Source organism: Marmota marmota, unplaced genomic scaffold (genome assembly GCF_001458135.2).
Source record: "Marmota marmota marmota unplaced genomic scaffold, marMar, whole genome shotgun sequence".
In the NCBI taxonomy this organism is placed as follows: Eukaryota; Metazoa; Chordata; class Mammalia; order Rodentia; family Sciuridae; genus Marmota; species Marmota marmota.
This window is the reverse complement of record NW_025999968.1, coordinates 5,940,807-5,958,265: the sequence shown is the minus strand read 5'-3', so window position 1 is coordinate 5,958,265 and position 17,459 is coordinate 5,940,807. Positions and strand designations below refer to the sequence as shown.

The 17,459-nt window shown below is 33.6% G+C and overlaps 1 protein-coding gene across 1 annotated transcript in view; it reads left to right on the top strand.

The window, feature by feature from the left end:
- The window catches only part of Atp6v1a (ATPase H+ transporting V1 subunit A), a 56,070-nt gene that overhangs the window by 21,843 nt on the left and 16,768 nt on the right, over positions 1-17,459 (top strand). Inside the window, exons 3-9 of the mRNA XM_015478501.2 lie at positions 1,421-1,515; positions 4,433-4,561; positions 6,993-7,207; positions 7,459-7,596; positions 9,484-9,635; positions 14,061-14,223; positions 14,744-14,852. Coding sequence (XP_015333987.1) covers positions 1,431-1,515; positions 4,433-4,561; positions 6,993-7,207; positions 7,459-7,596; positions 9,484-9,635; positions 14,061-14,223; positions 14,744-14,852 — 991 coding nt within the window. The 5' untranslated portion in view covers positions 1,421-1,430. The remainder of the gene's footprint in view (positions 1-1,420; positions 1,516-4,432; positions 4,562-6,992; positions 7,208-7,458; positions 7,597-9,483; positions 9,636-14,060; positions 14,224-14,743; positions 14,853-17,459) is intronic.

The following is a 17,459-nucleotide window of genomic DNA, read 5'->3' as shown; positions in this document are numbered from 1 at the left end:
AAAACTAAAAAAAAAAAAAAAAGTAAATAAAAAAAAAATGACTTTTCGAAAACTAAGGCCCTATTCAAGTAGTAAAATTGCTGATAAAATTTTTGTAAGCATTTTAAATGCCAGAAGGAGCATTTAAACAAATTCGTAATTTAATCACAGCTCTAGAATAAGTGGTAGGGTTATTTCTATTTTTTAGATAAATAGTAAGATACTGATTTGTCCAAGGCTTCTGCAGCATATAATTGGCAAAACCAGAATGAGATCCCAAGTCTGCTGACTCAAGATCTTGTGCTCTTTTCCACTTTAAAAGGCAGATGACCATGTATCATTAGTGCTACAGAAGAAATGCCCATATTTGGGAAAGAAGTTAGTCTGGATGATTGTCAGATACCCCTCTGACTTTGAAAATCTTTGATTTTTCTGAATATTAAAAGTTGACCACATTAGCTTATTCATACTTCTTTTAAAACTTTTCCGAATCCATTTCCTAACATATTTATCTTTAGATTTTGTTTATTCCCCACCCCATTACCTAGTAGTTTCTAAAAACCTTGCTTTGTCTCTTTATATTCCAGTCTTTTTCAGTCCCATACCTGCTCTTATTTAGTGGCTTCTTCTGTTGTATCTTCAAGAGGACAAAAATCGTAATAAACCAGTTTCCTTTCTTTACTTCTTCCCTGGACTGCCCTTCCAATTTAATTTTGCTACAGAAGACACCTAGTAATGTTTATTTGCTTTTATGTGACATCTGCGACTGTAATGTCTGGTTTAGAAGTATCATAGTATCATAGTATTTAGTAGTATCATAGTAGCAAAAATGCTAACTAAAACAAGTAGGTCTGACATAAAACCTTGGTCTCTGTCTCTCAATTAAAAGATGTATCCAGAATACACCCTATCTTTATAAACAAAATACCAAGCTGCCCTACTTTCTCCCTCACCACCTACCAGTGCCACCTGTATGTTCTTTGACATTTTTCTTTCCCCTCAGATCATATTCTGCTCACTTATAAGGCCTCCTATATCTCTTTGTGATTTTATTCTCTGATTTTACTCTTGACTTACTTTTTTAAAAGTAGGCTTTATTGTTAGAGCATTTTTTGGTTCATAGCAATATAGAGCAGAGATTTCTCATATATCCCCTGACCCAACACATGCAGAGCCTGCCCCATTATTAACATTACCCAACAGAGTAGTACATTTGTGACAGTAATGAAACTCCCATTGGTACATTATTATTATCCAAAGTCCATATTTAATGTTATGGTTTGCTCCTATGTACATTATGTGGGCCTGGACAATTGTTTAATGACATGTGTCTACCTTAAAAACATAAAGTTTCACTGCACTAAAAATCCTTTGTACTCTGCCTATTTATCCCTCCCTCATAACTATTGTAGCCACTGACCATTTTTTTTTTTAACCATAGGTAAATTAACATGATGGATTTCTCCAAGTTACCCAAAATAATCGATGAAGATAAAGAAAGCACATTTGGTTATGTTCATGGGGTCTCAGGGCCTGGTAAGTAATGTGTAAGACTAAGGATTCCTAACTTTGATTAATGTCTTTTCAGGATGTTTTAGGTAGAGGCATGCAAGTTTCTGTTTACCTAAATAAATTCTGTCTTTAAAAGATCTTTTAATGACTGTGGACTAAAGTAATGTCTCTATCATAAGAGTTCATCTAGCATTGATCATGTAAATTTGAGTCATTGAGGTACTACTTTGTGTTATCCTACTTATGTTTATATTAGGTAAATGTATAACTGGTGTTTATTTTTACCTATATCTTCTATTTTCTTCTTGTTGTTAAATTTGAGGTTAAAAAAAAAGCTATAAAGTTTATAGCTTTTAGTATGTAATGCCTTGAAGATAGCAGGCATTCTGTTAATCTATTAATTTGTTTTGAACTTTAATAATTATCTTCAAAGAAGATAATTAGCTGGCTACCTTTGAGAGGGAAACTTAAGGACCTAATACTGTAATGGAAAGCAGTTTTTTTTCTTTTTTTTTTAATTTCTTCTAATTAGTTATACATGACAGAAGAATGCATTTTGACACATAAATGGAATATAACTTCTCATTCTTCTGGTTGTACATGATGTGGAATTACACAGGTCATGTAATCATATATGCACTTAGGGTAATAATGTCCAATTCATTCTACTATCATTCCTACCTCATACCCACTCCCCTCCTTTCACTCCCCTCTATCTAAAATACCTCTATTCTTCCCTAACACCTCCCTGCCCCACCCACAAGCCTTATTGTGAATTAGCATCCACATAGCAGAGAAAGCTTTTGGCCTTTGGTTCTTTGGGATTAGCTTATTTCGCTTAGCATTATAACTCCATCCATTTACCAGCAAATGCCATAATTTCATTCTTCTTTATGGTTGAGGAAAGCTCCATTGTGTATATATACCACATTTTCTTTACTCATTCATCTGTTGAAGGGCACCTAGGTTGGTTCCATAGTTTAGCTATTATGAATTGAACTGCTATAAATGTTGATGTGGCTGCATCATTGTGGTATGATTATTTTAAGTCCTTTGGGTGTAAGCCAAGGAGTGGGATAAATAACTGGGTCAAATTATAGTTCCATTCCAAGTTTTCTGAGGACTTTCCTTACTGCTATGGAAAGTAATTTTTAAACTTTATATCCATTCTGCCAAAACTTGAGAATACTGCTTTTTTTTGGCTGGGGATGGCGGGTACCAGTGATTGAACTCAGGGGCACTCAACCACTGAGCCACATCCCCAGCTCTATTTTGTATTTTATTTAGAGACAGGGTCTCACAGCATTGCTTAGCGTCTTGCTTTTACTGAGGCTGACTTTGATACTTGATCCTCCTGCCTCAGCCTCCTTAGCAGCTGGGGTTAAAGGCGTTGTGCCATTGTGCTAGGTGGGAGTTTTACTTTTTACATAATGAATCTCATTTCATTATTCATTTTGTTGTAGAACATTTTCACTACAAAATTTGATTCACAGTATCCTTAGGTAAAACATGCCCATTGATTTATTATTGTTAATGCCTTGAAAATTCATTTTTCCTTAAATCTTCTTATAAATCTTGTGCTATAGTCTTTTTCTTACTCTAGTCATGGTGGAAATGATTATACTATTTTTGCTATTTATGCAAATGAAGGCTATCGGTCACTGTGCCTCTTTTTTCCTAAGAACTTGGTATTTGCTCACTGGCATATAATAAAACAGTTATTCATTTATACATTTCATTGTTTACAATTTCTTTTGCCATTAAGAGAAACAATTTTCCTCTTAAAGATAATGAGGGTCTTTAGGACAGACAAAGTAAACATAAGAAATTTCAGAGAAAAGAACAACATCAAAGACTTTAGGTAAAATCATTCTGCAGAAATGTGGTAAACTGCTCCTGGTACCAGTCTTAATTCTTAAGTACCTAATAGAGAAATAGCAGTCTTTTTGGCTCATGAAATAGGATTTTAAAGATCATTGTCTGTAATATTTCAATGGATCTTAATTTTTCTTATAGTAGATATAAAAGTAAATATCAAATCTTTGTATATATAACAGGTTAGGTAAATATTAACACTTTCAGAGTTTCTGCTTAAATCTTGCCTATTATGTAATTCTAATTAGTTATATCAGAAGGCTAAATATTAAGAATGGCTTTATTCCTGCATATTTCTAAAAATATGGCAACTTTCTTTTCCTTCCAGAAGAGATTTTTGCTTACTAGACAACATGGTCCAGATTAGTAAGATTTATTCATTTATTTATTTATTAGTTGTAGTTGGACACAATATCTTTATTTTATTTATTTATATGTGGTGCTGAGGATCAAACCCAGAGCCTCACACGTACTAGGCGAGCACTATACCACTGAGCCACAACCCCAGCAAAAAAAAAATAGTAAGATCTTATTCTGACTCAAATTTTATAAGAAATTGGGGTTCATAATTGGGACTTTATCCAATGGCGGTGATTAATTATAAACATTGTTTATGAAAAAAAATTGACAGATGCATGTGAGCTATTCTATGTAGAGCTATCATTAGTTTATAAAAAGGGCTTCCAGGATAGTTTTAAGAACCACTGAATTAAATATTAGAAAGTAAAAATGTTTTTTTTAATGTTTGAAAACCCATTATTACATGTTTTATAGTAACCTGAGTTCATCAGAATATGCCTCAGGATAACCAGGAAAGAATTTGCCTAATAGATGTCAGACATTTGAAAATAGTTTTCATGTATAGTGTATAAATTAATAAACTTTAGCCTAATTTATTTTGTTTACCTCTTTATGTCATGTACTAAACATACATCTTTATGTGAAACTACGAGTGTGTTCCATAATGGTAGTTTTATCTTTGTTTTGAATGCATTATAAAGTCATGTTATTGTATTTACAGAGCACCAAAGTCTTAAGTCATCTAAACAGTCTTTTTTTTCTTCAGTGGTTACGGCCTGTGACATGGCAGGTGCAGCCATGTATGAGCTGGTAAGAGTGGGTCACAGTGAGTTGGTTGGAGAGATTATTCGATTGGAAGGTGACATGGCTACTATTCAGGTGTATGAAGAAACTTGTATCCTTTTTAATTCAATTTCCGGCCACTTTCTGTGTATTTGAATTCAAGTATTTAAGCCAAAGGTAAAAGCAGCAAGTGCTAGTCATATTAGAAGCAGAAAAAGTAGATGTCATAAAGAGTCTGGATATATATACATACACATACATACACATATACACATGTTTATATATACATGCATACATATGTATATATGCTTCTGATATAGGAGTATATTGAAAAAAGGAGAAAAGGTGCTAGGAATCAGTACTGTTATTTTAAGGAATTAGTATTAATGTTTTGAATTTTCTTTGCTCTTGATGTTTCAGGAGTTCATAGACTTCAGGGGTATGCAATTGGAATTTTTCCAGGACACATAAGGCATAAATGGAATAACAGTATTGATTTGTGTGGTTAAAATTCTCTAGCCATAATTTCTGTTTAAAGTAATAAAGCTATCGTTAAATCAGTTACCAGTCTGTCTTCATTCTGATGAATAGCACTAGGTGACACGTTCCATTACAACTTTAGCACTAGGAAATCCTTATTGTTTGGTTATTAATATACTGGCTTTTAAACAATTTTCTTTGAAAAATGAAGAGTTTAAGACTTGAGTCTTGTGAAGAGGAATCACCTTTGGGGGCATTCATATATATCTTTGTTTAAATCAGCATTAATTATTTGGGTATTTAATCAAGTTTTATTTTATGCTACTTTTTTGACCATTCTAAAATTCATACTTGCTGGTAACTGGTTTTCCTGTTCAAATACTGGGTGCTAATTTAAAATAAAATCATCTGAAAAAATAAATCTAAACAAAAATATTTTTTTTCCTATTGCTACCTTTATGTTTATTTAATCATTTGAGGGGACCTGCTGGACATTGAATAGGGCCTCTCCATGCTAAGCACAAATTCTACCATTGAGTTATACCCCAGCCCTATTTAATATTTTACATGGCTTAAACATTTAAAATAAATGAAAATAAATACAGTGGCAACCTTTCCTAATTTTGTTATCCTGTACGTTGTCAGTTTTCAAAATACACAACCACTTTAATTGACTCCTTTTATTATATATTCTTCTTGTTTCTTAATTGCACAACTAAGCAAATATGTATTTTTCCTTTCTTTTTCCCCCACAAGATAGCATTTTATGTGCACTATTCTGTGTCCTACTTTTTTCACTTAAAAATATGTGCGTTACAGAAGATGTGCATGAATAATGTATTAAATAAAATAAAATATTGGTAAAATCTAGATGATAGAGGGAGTTTACTGAAAAATTCTTTCAGCTTTGTTTAGGCTTAAAAAATTTCATAATCAGATACTGAGAATAAAAATGTTTATTTTGGAGAGCTTTCTAGAGAGATTCATACATGCTCCTATCCTTTTCTTCTAGTTACATATAATTCCATCATATGGGCGTATCACAGTTTATTAATTGATTTCTTAATGACAGAAAATTTAATTGTTTCTAATCTTTTGCTTTTATCAACAGTGCTACAGTGTAACCATGGTATGAATTCACAGAAGTTGGCTCCTAGGTTAAGATTTAACCATTTAAAAAAAAAAAAAGATTTAACCATTTTTAATTTCAATAGATATTGCTAAATTGCTTTCAGTGAAAAGTGGTACTGATTTTACTCTTATGAACAAATACTAGAGAACAAGGTGAATTTATTGTGCTTATTTACATATTTTACACTTTTCCTTTCAAAGTCACTTCTTTAGTTCTTTATGTTTTTGTCCAGGTACTATTGTCTTTTAGGGAGACTACTGTTCTATAGTGGTGTGTTTGAAATGATGAATTAATGAGAGGCTTGTCTTTTATTTTTAGCCCTGTGGTTCCCAAACTGCAAAGACACTGGGCAACTGCAGTAAACTCATGTGATGCCCAGAATACTTAAAATTTTTGAGGTTAACACAGAAATATTAGATATCTTGTCAGATACTACATGAACTAGTAGCTTGAGATAATAAAAATTTTTATTATTTTGCTGTATTACATTCTTGTTGGTGGTGTCATATCTTTGCAAAGCTGAGTGTTTGGTGGTTGCTAAGCTAAAAAGCAAGTAGGTAAAAGTCAGTATGGAATATGGGTTTCCATTGTGATTGCAAAGTTTGAAAATAGGCATATACATCCTGTTCATAAGAATTACGGTTATTTAGGGCTGAAATTTATACTATTTTTTCTTTCAACTGATGCATATTATTCTTTCATCGCTACTCAGTTGTTCACATATTTATGTATTTGTTAAGTTGTTTAAACATAACTATTTATTAATTGAAATTATAATTTTTTTGTCCTGGGACACTGTGAACTATTTTTGAACTACTAAGGATGCTGTGAATTGAGAAAGTTAGGGAACCTCTACTTTTAAACTGTGATAATTCTTATTGATCATATCCTTAAACTTTCATTGTGAGTTTTCCTCAACCACTATTTCTAGCTGGTGTGTCTGTTGGAGACCCTGTACTCCGAACTGGAAAACCTCTCTCTGTTGAGCTTGGTCCCGGCATTATGGGAGCCATTTTTGATGGTATTCAAAGACCTTTGTCAGATATCAGCAGTCAGACCCAAAGTATCTACATCCCCAGAGGAGTAAATGTGTCTGCTCTTAGCAGAGATGTTAAATGGGATTTTACACCATGCAAAAACCTACGGGTATGTCTACATAACCAAGAATTTCTGAAGTTGGTGAAAGAATGTGAAATGAATGTTTAGTGAACTATTTTGTACTCTTAGTCCAAATAAAAATAGACTACATGAGCATAGTTTAAATTTTTCCTTAAATGCATTGTAGGATTAAAGAACCAGTATGTTTTTTTGATAAGTGAAGCAAATTGTTTTTATAGCATCAGAAGTGATTCTATTTGTTTATTTGAACACTAAATGTTAAATGCATTTTTCTCTAGGTTGGTAGTCATATCACCGGTGGAGATATTTATGGAATTGTCAATGAGAACTCGCTCATCAAACACAAAATCATGTTACCCCCACGAAACCGAGGAACTGTCACTTATATTGCCCCACCTGGGAATTATGATACCTCTGTAAGTATCACTTGAACTTTATCCCACAGAGCAGCCCTATTTATATATTATAGTTGCTCCATTTTGATGCTGTAAATAGTTTGGGGATATAGCTCAGTTGGTAGAGTACTTGCCTTGCATGCACAAGGCCCTGGGTTTGATCCCTAGCACCAAAGAAAAAAAAGTGATTGATACTGTAAGTAGTTAAAAGAATTGATATAGGTTTTGAGTGACTCCTAATTTTGCGTGTATCTGTGTGTGTGGGTATTGGAAATCAAACCCAGAACCTTGATCATGCTAAGCAAACACTCTAGCATTGAACTACAGGTCCAGTCCTATACTTATAATGATAATGATAATAATAATAGTTACTTTTGGTACTGGGGATTGAACTCAGGAGGGATGCTCTACCACTGAATCCTTTTTTTATTTTGGGACAAGGATATCATTACATTGCCAAGGCTGGCCCTGAACTTGTGATACTCCTACCCCAGCACTCCAGGGAGATGGGTTATGGCTGTGTGCCACCACATCAGGCTCCTATATCCTTATTTTTTAAGGTTATTTTTGTTTTAACTTGGACTTGGGAGTACAAAAAGCAGAATATATGGTTTCTTTTTTAGTAAGAATATTGTTTTTATGCCTTCTTAACTGATGCTACATTTATTTAAATCCCTTATTCTTCAGCTTAGATTGAATATACTTTTTTTTTTCTCTCTCTTTTTTTTTTTTAAAGTCTCCTAACAAAATATTTCTTTATTATCACAACAAATATTTATTTATCTAAGGATGTTTTATTTTATTTTTTTTTTATTGTTGGTTGTTCAAAACATTACATGTTTCTTGATATATCATATGATTGAATATACTTTTGATTTTTGTCAATAGCGTGCACATAATGTATGCATATTGATATATGTATGTATATCATATATGTATGTGATGTAATGTCACATTGTCTAATGGATAATACAAACTCTCACTTTGAACCACTTAAAACTTAATTCTTTAATTTTATTTATAGTCACATAATATCAATTATAATCATCTTTACAGGGCATGAAGATAACTTTATTGAGAAAATCATTACAACCTATAATTTCCTCCTAATAAAATGTGATAAGGGATAATTTTTAAATAATTTCACAAAAATAAGTCTGTGCTCTAAAATATATAAGGACAAGAGCTGAGTTAAGTTTATAGTTCTGGGTAATCACCTAGCTTTACATAATAGCTTAAAGACTCACTCATTCCAAATGGAGAAACCACCCTAAAACAGATAAGTTAAATTTGTGTTTCAAGAAAATTACAGAATTCTATAGGGTCTTGAACTTTTAAGTTGTGTGTGAATAGTTAAAACAATATCTGTTTTCACAAGTGTTATTATATTACTCATTACCTTTTTGCTTGTATAAATATTTAAGTATTTTAAAACATTCATCTAAAAATAAAAAACGTTCAACTTTATTAAATATTTTAGGATTTTTAATAAATAGCTATTTTTTGTTAAAGCTGTATAAGATCATTATAATAAAATAGACAAAACAGAGAATGGAAAGTAAATATGAAATTTTTACTTCTCCCTAGTCCCAGCAGCATCTTACTATATATCCTTTAAGATTTTCCCAGGCATTTACATATAACTTGTTTAACTGTTTCTTTATAGCTTGATATATGCCTTTTTAAAAATATATTTCTAAACTTTAAAAAAATCACTAAAACAATAATGTACCTGGTTAAAAATAATTTAGGACAGTATTTAAAATTGACAATAAAAAATATCAATCTCCCTTCTCACTTCCATGTACCACCTTCCTATTCCCAAGATAAATTGGGGATTACTTAAATTTTGGAGGAAGAAACATTTACAAATTTGACTGCACTTAAAACCATGCTGTATTTTTATAGGATGTTGTCTTGGAGCTTGAATTTGAAGGTATAAAGGAGAAGTTCAACATGGTCCAGGTATGGCCTGTTCGTCAAGTTCGTCCTGTCACTGAGAAGCTGCCAGCCAATCATCCTTTGCTGACTGGCCAGAGAGTCCTTGATGCCCTTTTTCCGTAAGTTTGGGATGTGTCCTACAGTTTTCTCTCAGAGTTATTATATGTGCCTATCTTTTCATTATCTTTGTAAATAAAGGTGTTATGTGCTTGAAACCATAATAAATTTTATCCAGAGTAATATGGTTCATGTTTATAGAGTCAAACCATTAAAAATAAGTTTTTTCCCCCCATGGAGGCAAACACGATTGTTTATTTCTAAAATGTTCTGAAAAACTAAAATTTCCATAAGAATATCTGTGCCAAAACAATGTATTGCTCTTAAGTTATCTTAGAATTAGTAGACTGGTGTTACTGTTCATTAATGATTTCTAAAATCAGCTAGGCTCTTTATGCAGCCAGCATTATTTCTTAATTTGTAGTCTGCTCTTACTATTTTCTTTTCTAAAAAATCTTTTCCTTTATTTGTAAATTTTAGTCTTTATCATATCCTGCTTTATTTCAACAAATGACTTTATCATTTAATTCACAGAAAAGACTGAAACTGCAAGGCAGGAGCTCCTCAACCTCTGATCAAACCAGTGCACTTTTTTGTGTGTGTGGTGCTGGGGATTGAACTTCTGGACTTTGTGCCCTCTACCACTGAGCTGCATTCCCACCCTCCCATGCACTTCTTTTTTTTTTTTTAGTATTGGGGATTGAACACAGGGGTGCTTAACCACTGAGTTACATCCTCAGCCCTTTTTATCTATTATTTTTGAGACAAGGTCTCCCTAAGTTGCTTAGGGCTTGCTGTTACTGAGTCTGGCTTTGAATTTGCAATTCTCCTACCTCACTCTCTTGAGTTGCTGAGATTACAGGCTTGTGCCACTGCCTCAGGCTGTCCCTCCTGTGCATTCTTAAGGAATTTTCTTAACTTTTTCTTAACTTAATTTTAAGTTACTCTTTGAGTTGTTCTTGCTATTATTATCTCTTTGAGATCTCCATTCTAAGTGGGAGACTATTATGCTAAGTGAAATAAGGCAAATTCAGAAAGCTGAAGGTCAAATGTTTTCTGCTTTGTGGAAGCTAGTCCAGAGTAAGTGGGGGAGGGAGTAGGGAGAGAAAGAAAGGGAAGTGGGGATTCCATCAGAATAGAAGAGAGACGGATGGATTAGATGAAGGGCATGGAGAGGAAGGAAGAAGAGATGGGATAGGGGAAGAACAGTAGAATGAATCTGACCTAACTTACCCCTGTACATATATGAATATACTGCTGTGAATCTCACCATCATGTATGTCCACAAGACACTAACTTAAAAAAAAAAAAAATGGAAGTAAATAGCAAAAAGATCAGTAGAATAGAGGGAAGGAAACGGGGAGGAAAGAGGATAGTGAGAACTACTAGGGACTGAATTAGAGCAAATATATTCCATGTTTTATAATTATGTCAAAATCAATCCTAGTGTTATGTATAACTTAAAAAAATTAAAAATCTTCATCCTTTGACTCTTTTTTCTTATTAGTCAGTACCTCCTATTTCCATACCTTTCACTATTCAGCCTAGACTAGACTTAATAGTCTTTCATTCTTATGGCTCTTTGTTACTAATGTAATAAATCTTGTTGTTCCTCTGTATTTTAACATACCACCTAGCAAAATCAATCTAGCTAGCTCCTTTTCTTAACTCTACTCATAGGTATCTAACTCTACTGTTGGGTAGCAATCCTTCTGCATTTCACTAGTTATACTTCTCAGCAGCTATTTCAAAATATTCCACTTGCCTCAGATCTTTAACTCCACCTTTCTTTCTTCTTTCTTTATAAATGAACATTCTGGATCTTTCATAGAGAAATTAGAAAGCATGAGTTTTGGAACCCCTTAGAGGCACTTGACCACTGAGCCACATACTCAGACCTATTTTGTATTTTATTTAGAGACAGGGTCTCACTGAGTTGCTTAGCACCTCACTTTTGCTGAGGCTGGTTTTGAACTCTTGATCCTCCTGCATCAGTCTCCCAGGTCATTGGGATTAGGGGCGTGCACCACTGCACCCAGCTCTTCTTTTCTTTTTCTGGAGCTTATCTCCTGTCATGTCTCCTCAAAGATCAGAGTCATCTTCCCTTTCTCTCCTCTCTAATGATAAAAGTCTATCTTCTACCCTCTCTTTCTTTCCAACTTGTCATTACTTTTCTCCTCATCTTCATTGACAAACATTTTGAAAGAGTAAGAAAGTTGTCTCTGCTTTTCCCACTCTCACCATACTCTGCCCTTTTTTATATGAATCCCTTGAACTACCTCCCTGCTGTCATCAGTCACTCCCATTCTTGATCAAGAAATATATTTTCTTAATCCCTACAGCTTTGAATATTGGTGTCACTCTTTCCTTGAAACACCCTCTTTTTTTTTGTTCTTCCTAATAGTTTCTGTGTACAAGTTCTTATTCTGTTGTAAACTTCTCCCCTTAAGTTTTGGTACTTTTTAGGATTTTTGCTTTTCTAAAGCTTCTTTGTCCTTACTCTGTCACTTACTCTGTCTCTTGGGATGACTTTTATAAACTCTCCTGATTTAAATATTCATCCATGTGTGATGACTCTTTTCTGTATCTTTATCCCAGACCTTTCCTGACTTCCAGATTTATATATCTACTTCTGATAATACCTTTTGAGTATCCTACAAGTGCCTCAGTATCAGCATATTCAAAACTGAATCCACCTTAATCACCACCCTTTCTTTGAAACTTGTTCCTTTTCTTTGTTGCCTCTTCACAGATGTCATTTCTGTGACCTCTCAAGGACTGATCTATCTTCCCATATCTAATTCAGCAAATGCTTTTATTCTGTTTTCTAAATATTTTTATCTGTGTTTTTAATTCCTATTCCATTACTGTAGTTAAAGCCCCGCCCTAATTCCTGCAATGATTACTTGTAATCAGACTTGCTGTCCTCAGTTTTGCTTTCTTTCTAGGTGGTTTTCCATATGACATAATGGTCCATCTAAAACATATCTGATCCTGCACTCTTTTAATTAAAACTCTTTATGTATTTTTCATTGCTCTTAAAAAATAATACATATCATGAATTTCTTACAAAGTCACCCATCATCTGGCTATTGCCTACTTTCCAGCATTGACACAGCCACTCATCTGCCCAACTACTTCCTTAAAGGCCATCTTCTAGGAATATTGGAAAGACTTTTAATTCCTCAAGCAATGGTCTCTCCTGCCCCTGGACCTTTGGGCATGCTGTTCCCTCTGCTTGGATTGGTATTTCCTTTTATCTGGCTGACTTCCATTTCCTTCAAGTCTTACCTACTTTCAGGTCCTCCTGCTCCAAACCAGTGTCAGACTTTTCACATTGGATTGATAAATTTCCAAATTGGGTATACCCAGTCCCATCCCCACTCCAGGTTAAATTGATTTGGCAGAAGTATGGAGAGCCATTATGAGAGAAGTATGCAGAGAAATGTGACATGCCTTAGTCTATCAAATACCTAAAAGGTTTGGAGGAAAACAATTTTGATGCATATTAGTTTTATATTGGAAAAAAGTCTGTTTTTATAATTAAGGATGCAATGGTTCCATGAATTTTTAAGATAAAGCTTAATATTACAAAGACTTTTCCTTTAGAATTACATCCCGTTTTTCCTGATCACACCCTTCCCTCACACACACAAAGAGTGGCATCCACTTTCTGTTGCCACTTTTTATGGAGAGTTTGGCAGCTAAATGGTGTCATAATCACCAGCTGATTCACCAGTTAGTTTATCCCACTGGAATCTGAGCTTTGTGAATACAAGAACATCACTGTTTTATTGGCTGTTTGTTGTCTCTCCAGCATCTCCAAGCACAGTTTTTAGTACCTAGAAAAAAGTGCTCAGTAAATAGTTATTGAAAGAGGATTAACTTAATACTTTAACAAAACTTTGTTCATTAAACTTTATAGTTGTTTGTATTTTTTATTTTTAATTCCTGTACTGTTTCCCCCCTACCCCAGCAGTATTAGGTGTTGAGCTACTACATCCCTAGTCCTTTTTTTTGTTTATTTTGAAACAAGGTCTTACTAAGTTGTTGAGGCTGGCCTAGAACTAGTGATCCTCCTGCTTCAGCCTCCTGAGTAGCTGGGATTATAGATGTGAGCCACCATGCCTATCCTCCTGTATTGTCTTGTATTGTCATGAACTAATTTTTATAAGCATTCAGAATATTAGCACCATCTTATCGTATTTTCACACTCCTCTTCCTCAGGTGCCTTATGAAATATACTTGGCCTGTTCTGCTAGTAAAGATGATAGAGATGAATAATGATTAAAAGATATTATTAAAGATATTAAAAAGGGGAACAATTACTATATTTATGTGTGTATATCTTATATGTGTGTTTATAGAATATTTCAGAGCATTTTCTTTCCTTATATTTGTTTCACTTACCTACTTTTAAATATTTAATAGTATTTATTAGCAAGCAAAGCGATTCATTAATTTTTTTTTTTTTATTTCTTTGTTAGGTGTGTACAAGGTGGAACTACTGCTATCCCTGGAGCTTTTGGCTGTGGAAAGACAGTGATATCACAGTCTCTTTCCAAGTATTCCAACAGTGATGTGATCATTTATGTAGGATGTGGTGAAAGAGGAAACGAGATGTCTGAAGTCCTCCGGGACTTCCCAGAGGTCTGTATGTGGAAAACTTGAAATACTATTCTAGAGAAAATACCACATATCAACTTTCATGGCAGTTAATAAAGCTTAATATTGGGTCTGGAGTAATGCTCTTCTTGTCAAGGATATTTTAAAGAAATATCTATGATTTTATATTGAAGGAAAGAAATTTAAATTTTTCAGTCAGACTCTTGAAAGTTTCTCTTTTTGGTATGGAGGTGAAAGATAAAACAGACAAAAATATTTACGTATGTGAACTTTACATAGGTTTTGTGATCTACTAGTTTCTATTGTAGAAATATTTTCTTTTTCATAAAATAATAGATTTCATTTATGAAATGGAAATAATATCTATCTTCATAGCATAGCACCATGGTACAGGAAAGAGCAGTTAGAGTAATAGGGAATATTATTTGGGAAATACGGGTTAGAGGAATTAAACATGGACAAGTTGTGAAAGATAGAGTTGGGGAACCAAAATGTTACATTTAGAACTCAGGAGATTACCTATGGATTTTTTTTTTACCTCTAGCTCACTATGGAAGTTGATGGTAAGGTAGAGTCAATCATGAAGAGGACAGCTTTGGTAGCCAATACCTCCAATATGCCTGTTGCTGCTAGAGAAGCCTCTATTTATACTGGTGAGTTACAGATTGTCATAAAAGCAATTAATACCTGTTCTTAAACTTAAAGCTAGCACCAAGATTTTCCTTTTTCAGAGAACTTTTCTTTCATTCTATGATACTTTTATATAGTTACATCCTAACTTTAAAAAGATATTTTGCTTTTTTAATCTTGAAAGTAAGTAAACAGAAGATATTTATAGAACTGCTCCAGTATTTTTAATGACCATGAAATGATATATTTATACCTTTTCCCATTGATCTGTCTTTAAATATGCTTAGATTATCAGCTTTAAATTATATATTTTGACGAGTGATAGAAAAGATAAGAAAATTGGTGTGTTTATATATTAACTTCCATCTTTACTCCCACTTCAATCTCAACTTTTAGTGTTTTTATTTCTGTTTTTCAAAAGTCAGTCTAATTTAGCTTTAGACCTGCAGCAAAATGGAGTTAATGCTCACTAGCAGTCCTTTGGCTAATCCAAAAGGATTTGCCTGGAAGTTCCTTCAAGGCAGGCTCATGGAAACTATATTTCCTGAATTCTTGTTTCTTCATAAGTTTTCTTTTTTGTTTTATTTTTCCTGTTGCCTTTAAGCTTTAATAGTAATTTGAATATAAAATTTTTGGTTCAATTATTAATTCTAGTCTGGTGGTTTTCACTTATTGGGAGGAAGATAAAACAGACAAAACATTAGTGTATATGAGTTTCATAAATGTTATGATCTACTAGGTTTACTAGAGTAAAGTTTTTTTTATAGATTAAATGGATATGATATATGGAATTGAATTGATGCCTATTCAACTTTAACCATAGTTTGGCTTAGTATAAAAGTCTTGCTTCAATATTATTCCCTTGAGAACTCTTATTCTAGCATTAAATATTGGAGAAATATCTGAGACTGACCTTTTTTTTTTTCTTTTAGAGTTGGTTTTTCTATTTGCCCAAAGGAATTTCTCTTTAAATTTCAAGTCTCAAATTGATATCTTTGATTAATTTTTCCTGAGACATGATACAACTGTTCAATCTATTAATATATCTTATCTCTCTTCCATATATTATAATTTCTTCTCCAGTCCCTTCTCTTTAACCTTTTGTCTGTACACAGAATAAATGACATTTATTCTTTGTGTTGCTTCTAATGAAATCTTTATTTCTAAAATAGTTTTATTTTTCCTACCAGTTCTTTGTTGAGTTCTGCCAGCTCTTGAAACACCTCTTTTTTTTGTTTCTTGCTAGATAATCCTTAAGATTTTATTTTGTGGTAGGATGCATTATTATGGTTCAACTCGGTCATAGTTTTCATCTGTTCCTTGTCAGGTTCTTTTGCCAATATTGTATCCCCTTCTATCTTTTTTCATATTACATCTTTGTTTAGATATCCTATGCTTATATTTATTGTCACTATTATTCATCTCTGTGTGGGAGATAGCAGGGTTTGGCTATGACTGTGGTCCAGAGTAACTGGAATTCTTCATGGTTACAGTTTGTGGCAGGGTGCAGTTGTGTAACTAAATTATTTTACTTTTTACTTGTCCTGCCAACAGAAGTCAGTAGCTGTAAGGCAAATTCTTTCTTTTCTACCCTGCCTCTCACACTTTTTATGTAGTGAAAATAGGAAGTGCCTACATGTATTTTGTTCACATCTATCTCCCTGCTTCTCCTTGATGCCATACTGGATCCAGGGAACTCCTGCCACTAATCATGTAGTCCTTTGAAGTGATTCAAACAAAGGATTTTTGGTTTTGTTCCTCAGAATGTGTCTCCTTGTTTTTAGAAATTTTATCTGAGTTGTGTTGCCTCAGATGAATTCTTGGTGTTTCCACTCACTTTAGTTTGATTTCACTCATTCAAGTGGCTTTCCTCATTATTTTGTTAAAGTGTTAAATGTGTCTCTTACCTTTTGATAATTGAATTTATATGTTTCTTGTTCTTGTTTGGTAGTTAACTTTTATGAGAAGGTAGAGAATTCATCTGAGGCTTACAACTCAGGTAAAGCTTTTGACAACTAGGAAACTCAGCCTGAGTTCCTAGACTAATGATAACAGCAGCACAGGAATCAGAACCTGAGGCTTCTTTGTATATATTAGCTTCTTGTGTGAATTTACAAGACAGGACCTGATCTACTGTTTTAGTCAGCTTTTTTGCTGCTGTGACTTGACCTGACAAGAACAATTTTAAAAGAGGAAAAGATCATTTGGGGGCTCATGGTTTCAGTCCATAGGTAGCTGCCTGCATTCCTCAGGGATCCAGGTGAGAGGCAGAACAACATGGTAGAAGAGTGTAGTGGAGGGAAGTGGCTCAGTTGATGATCAGGAAGCAGAAAGAAAGACACCACATGCCAGATACAAAATATAGACCCCAAAGGCACTCCCCCAGTGACCTACCTCCTCTAGCCACACCCTACCACTCTGTTAATTCCTATCAGGGCATTAGTTCACTGATTCAGTTAAGGCTATCATAACCCATTGGGGGGACACCTCACATCCAAACCATAACATCTACCATTTTAATATGGAAAATCTACCTCATTTTTTATGTGGCTTCATGTCCCCACCCCCCTTTTTCTTTCTATCTTTTTTTTTTTTTTTAATCCTTGGTATCAAAAAAAAAAAAAAAAAAA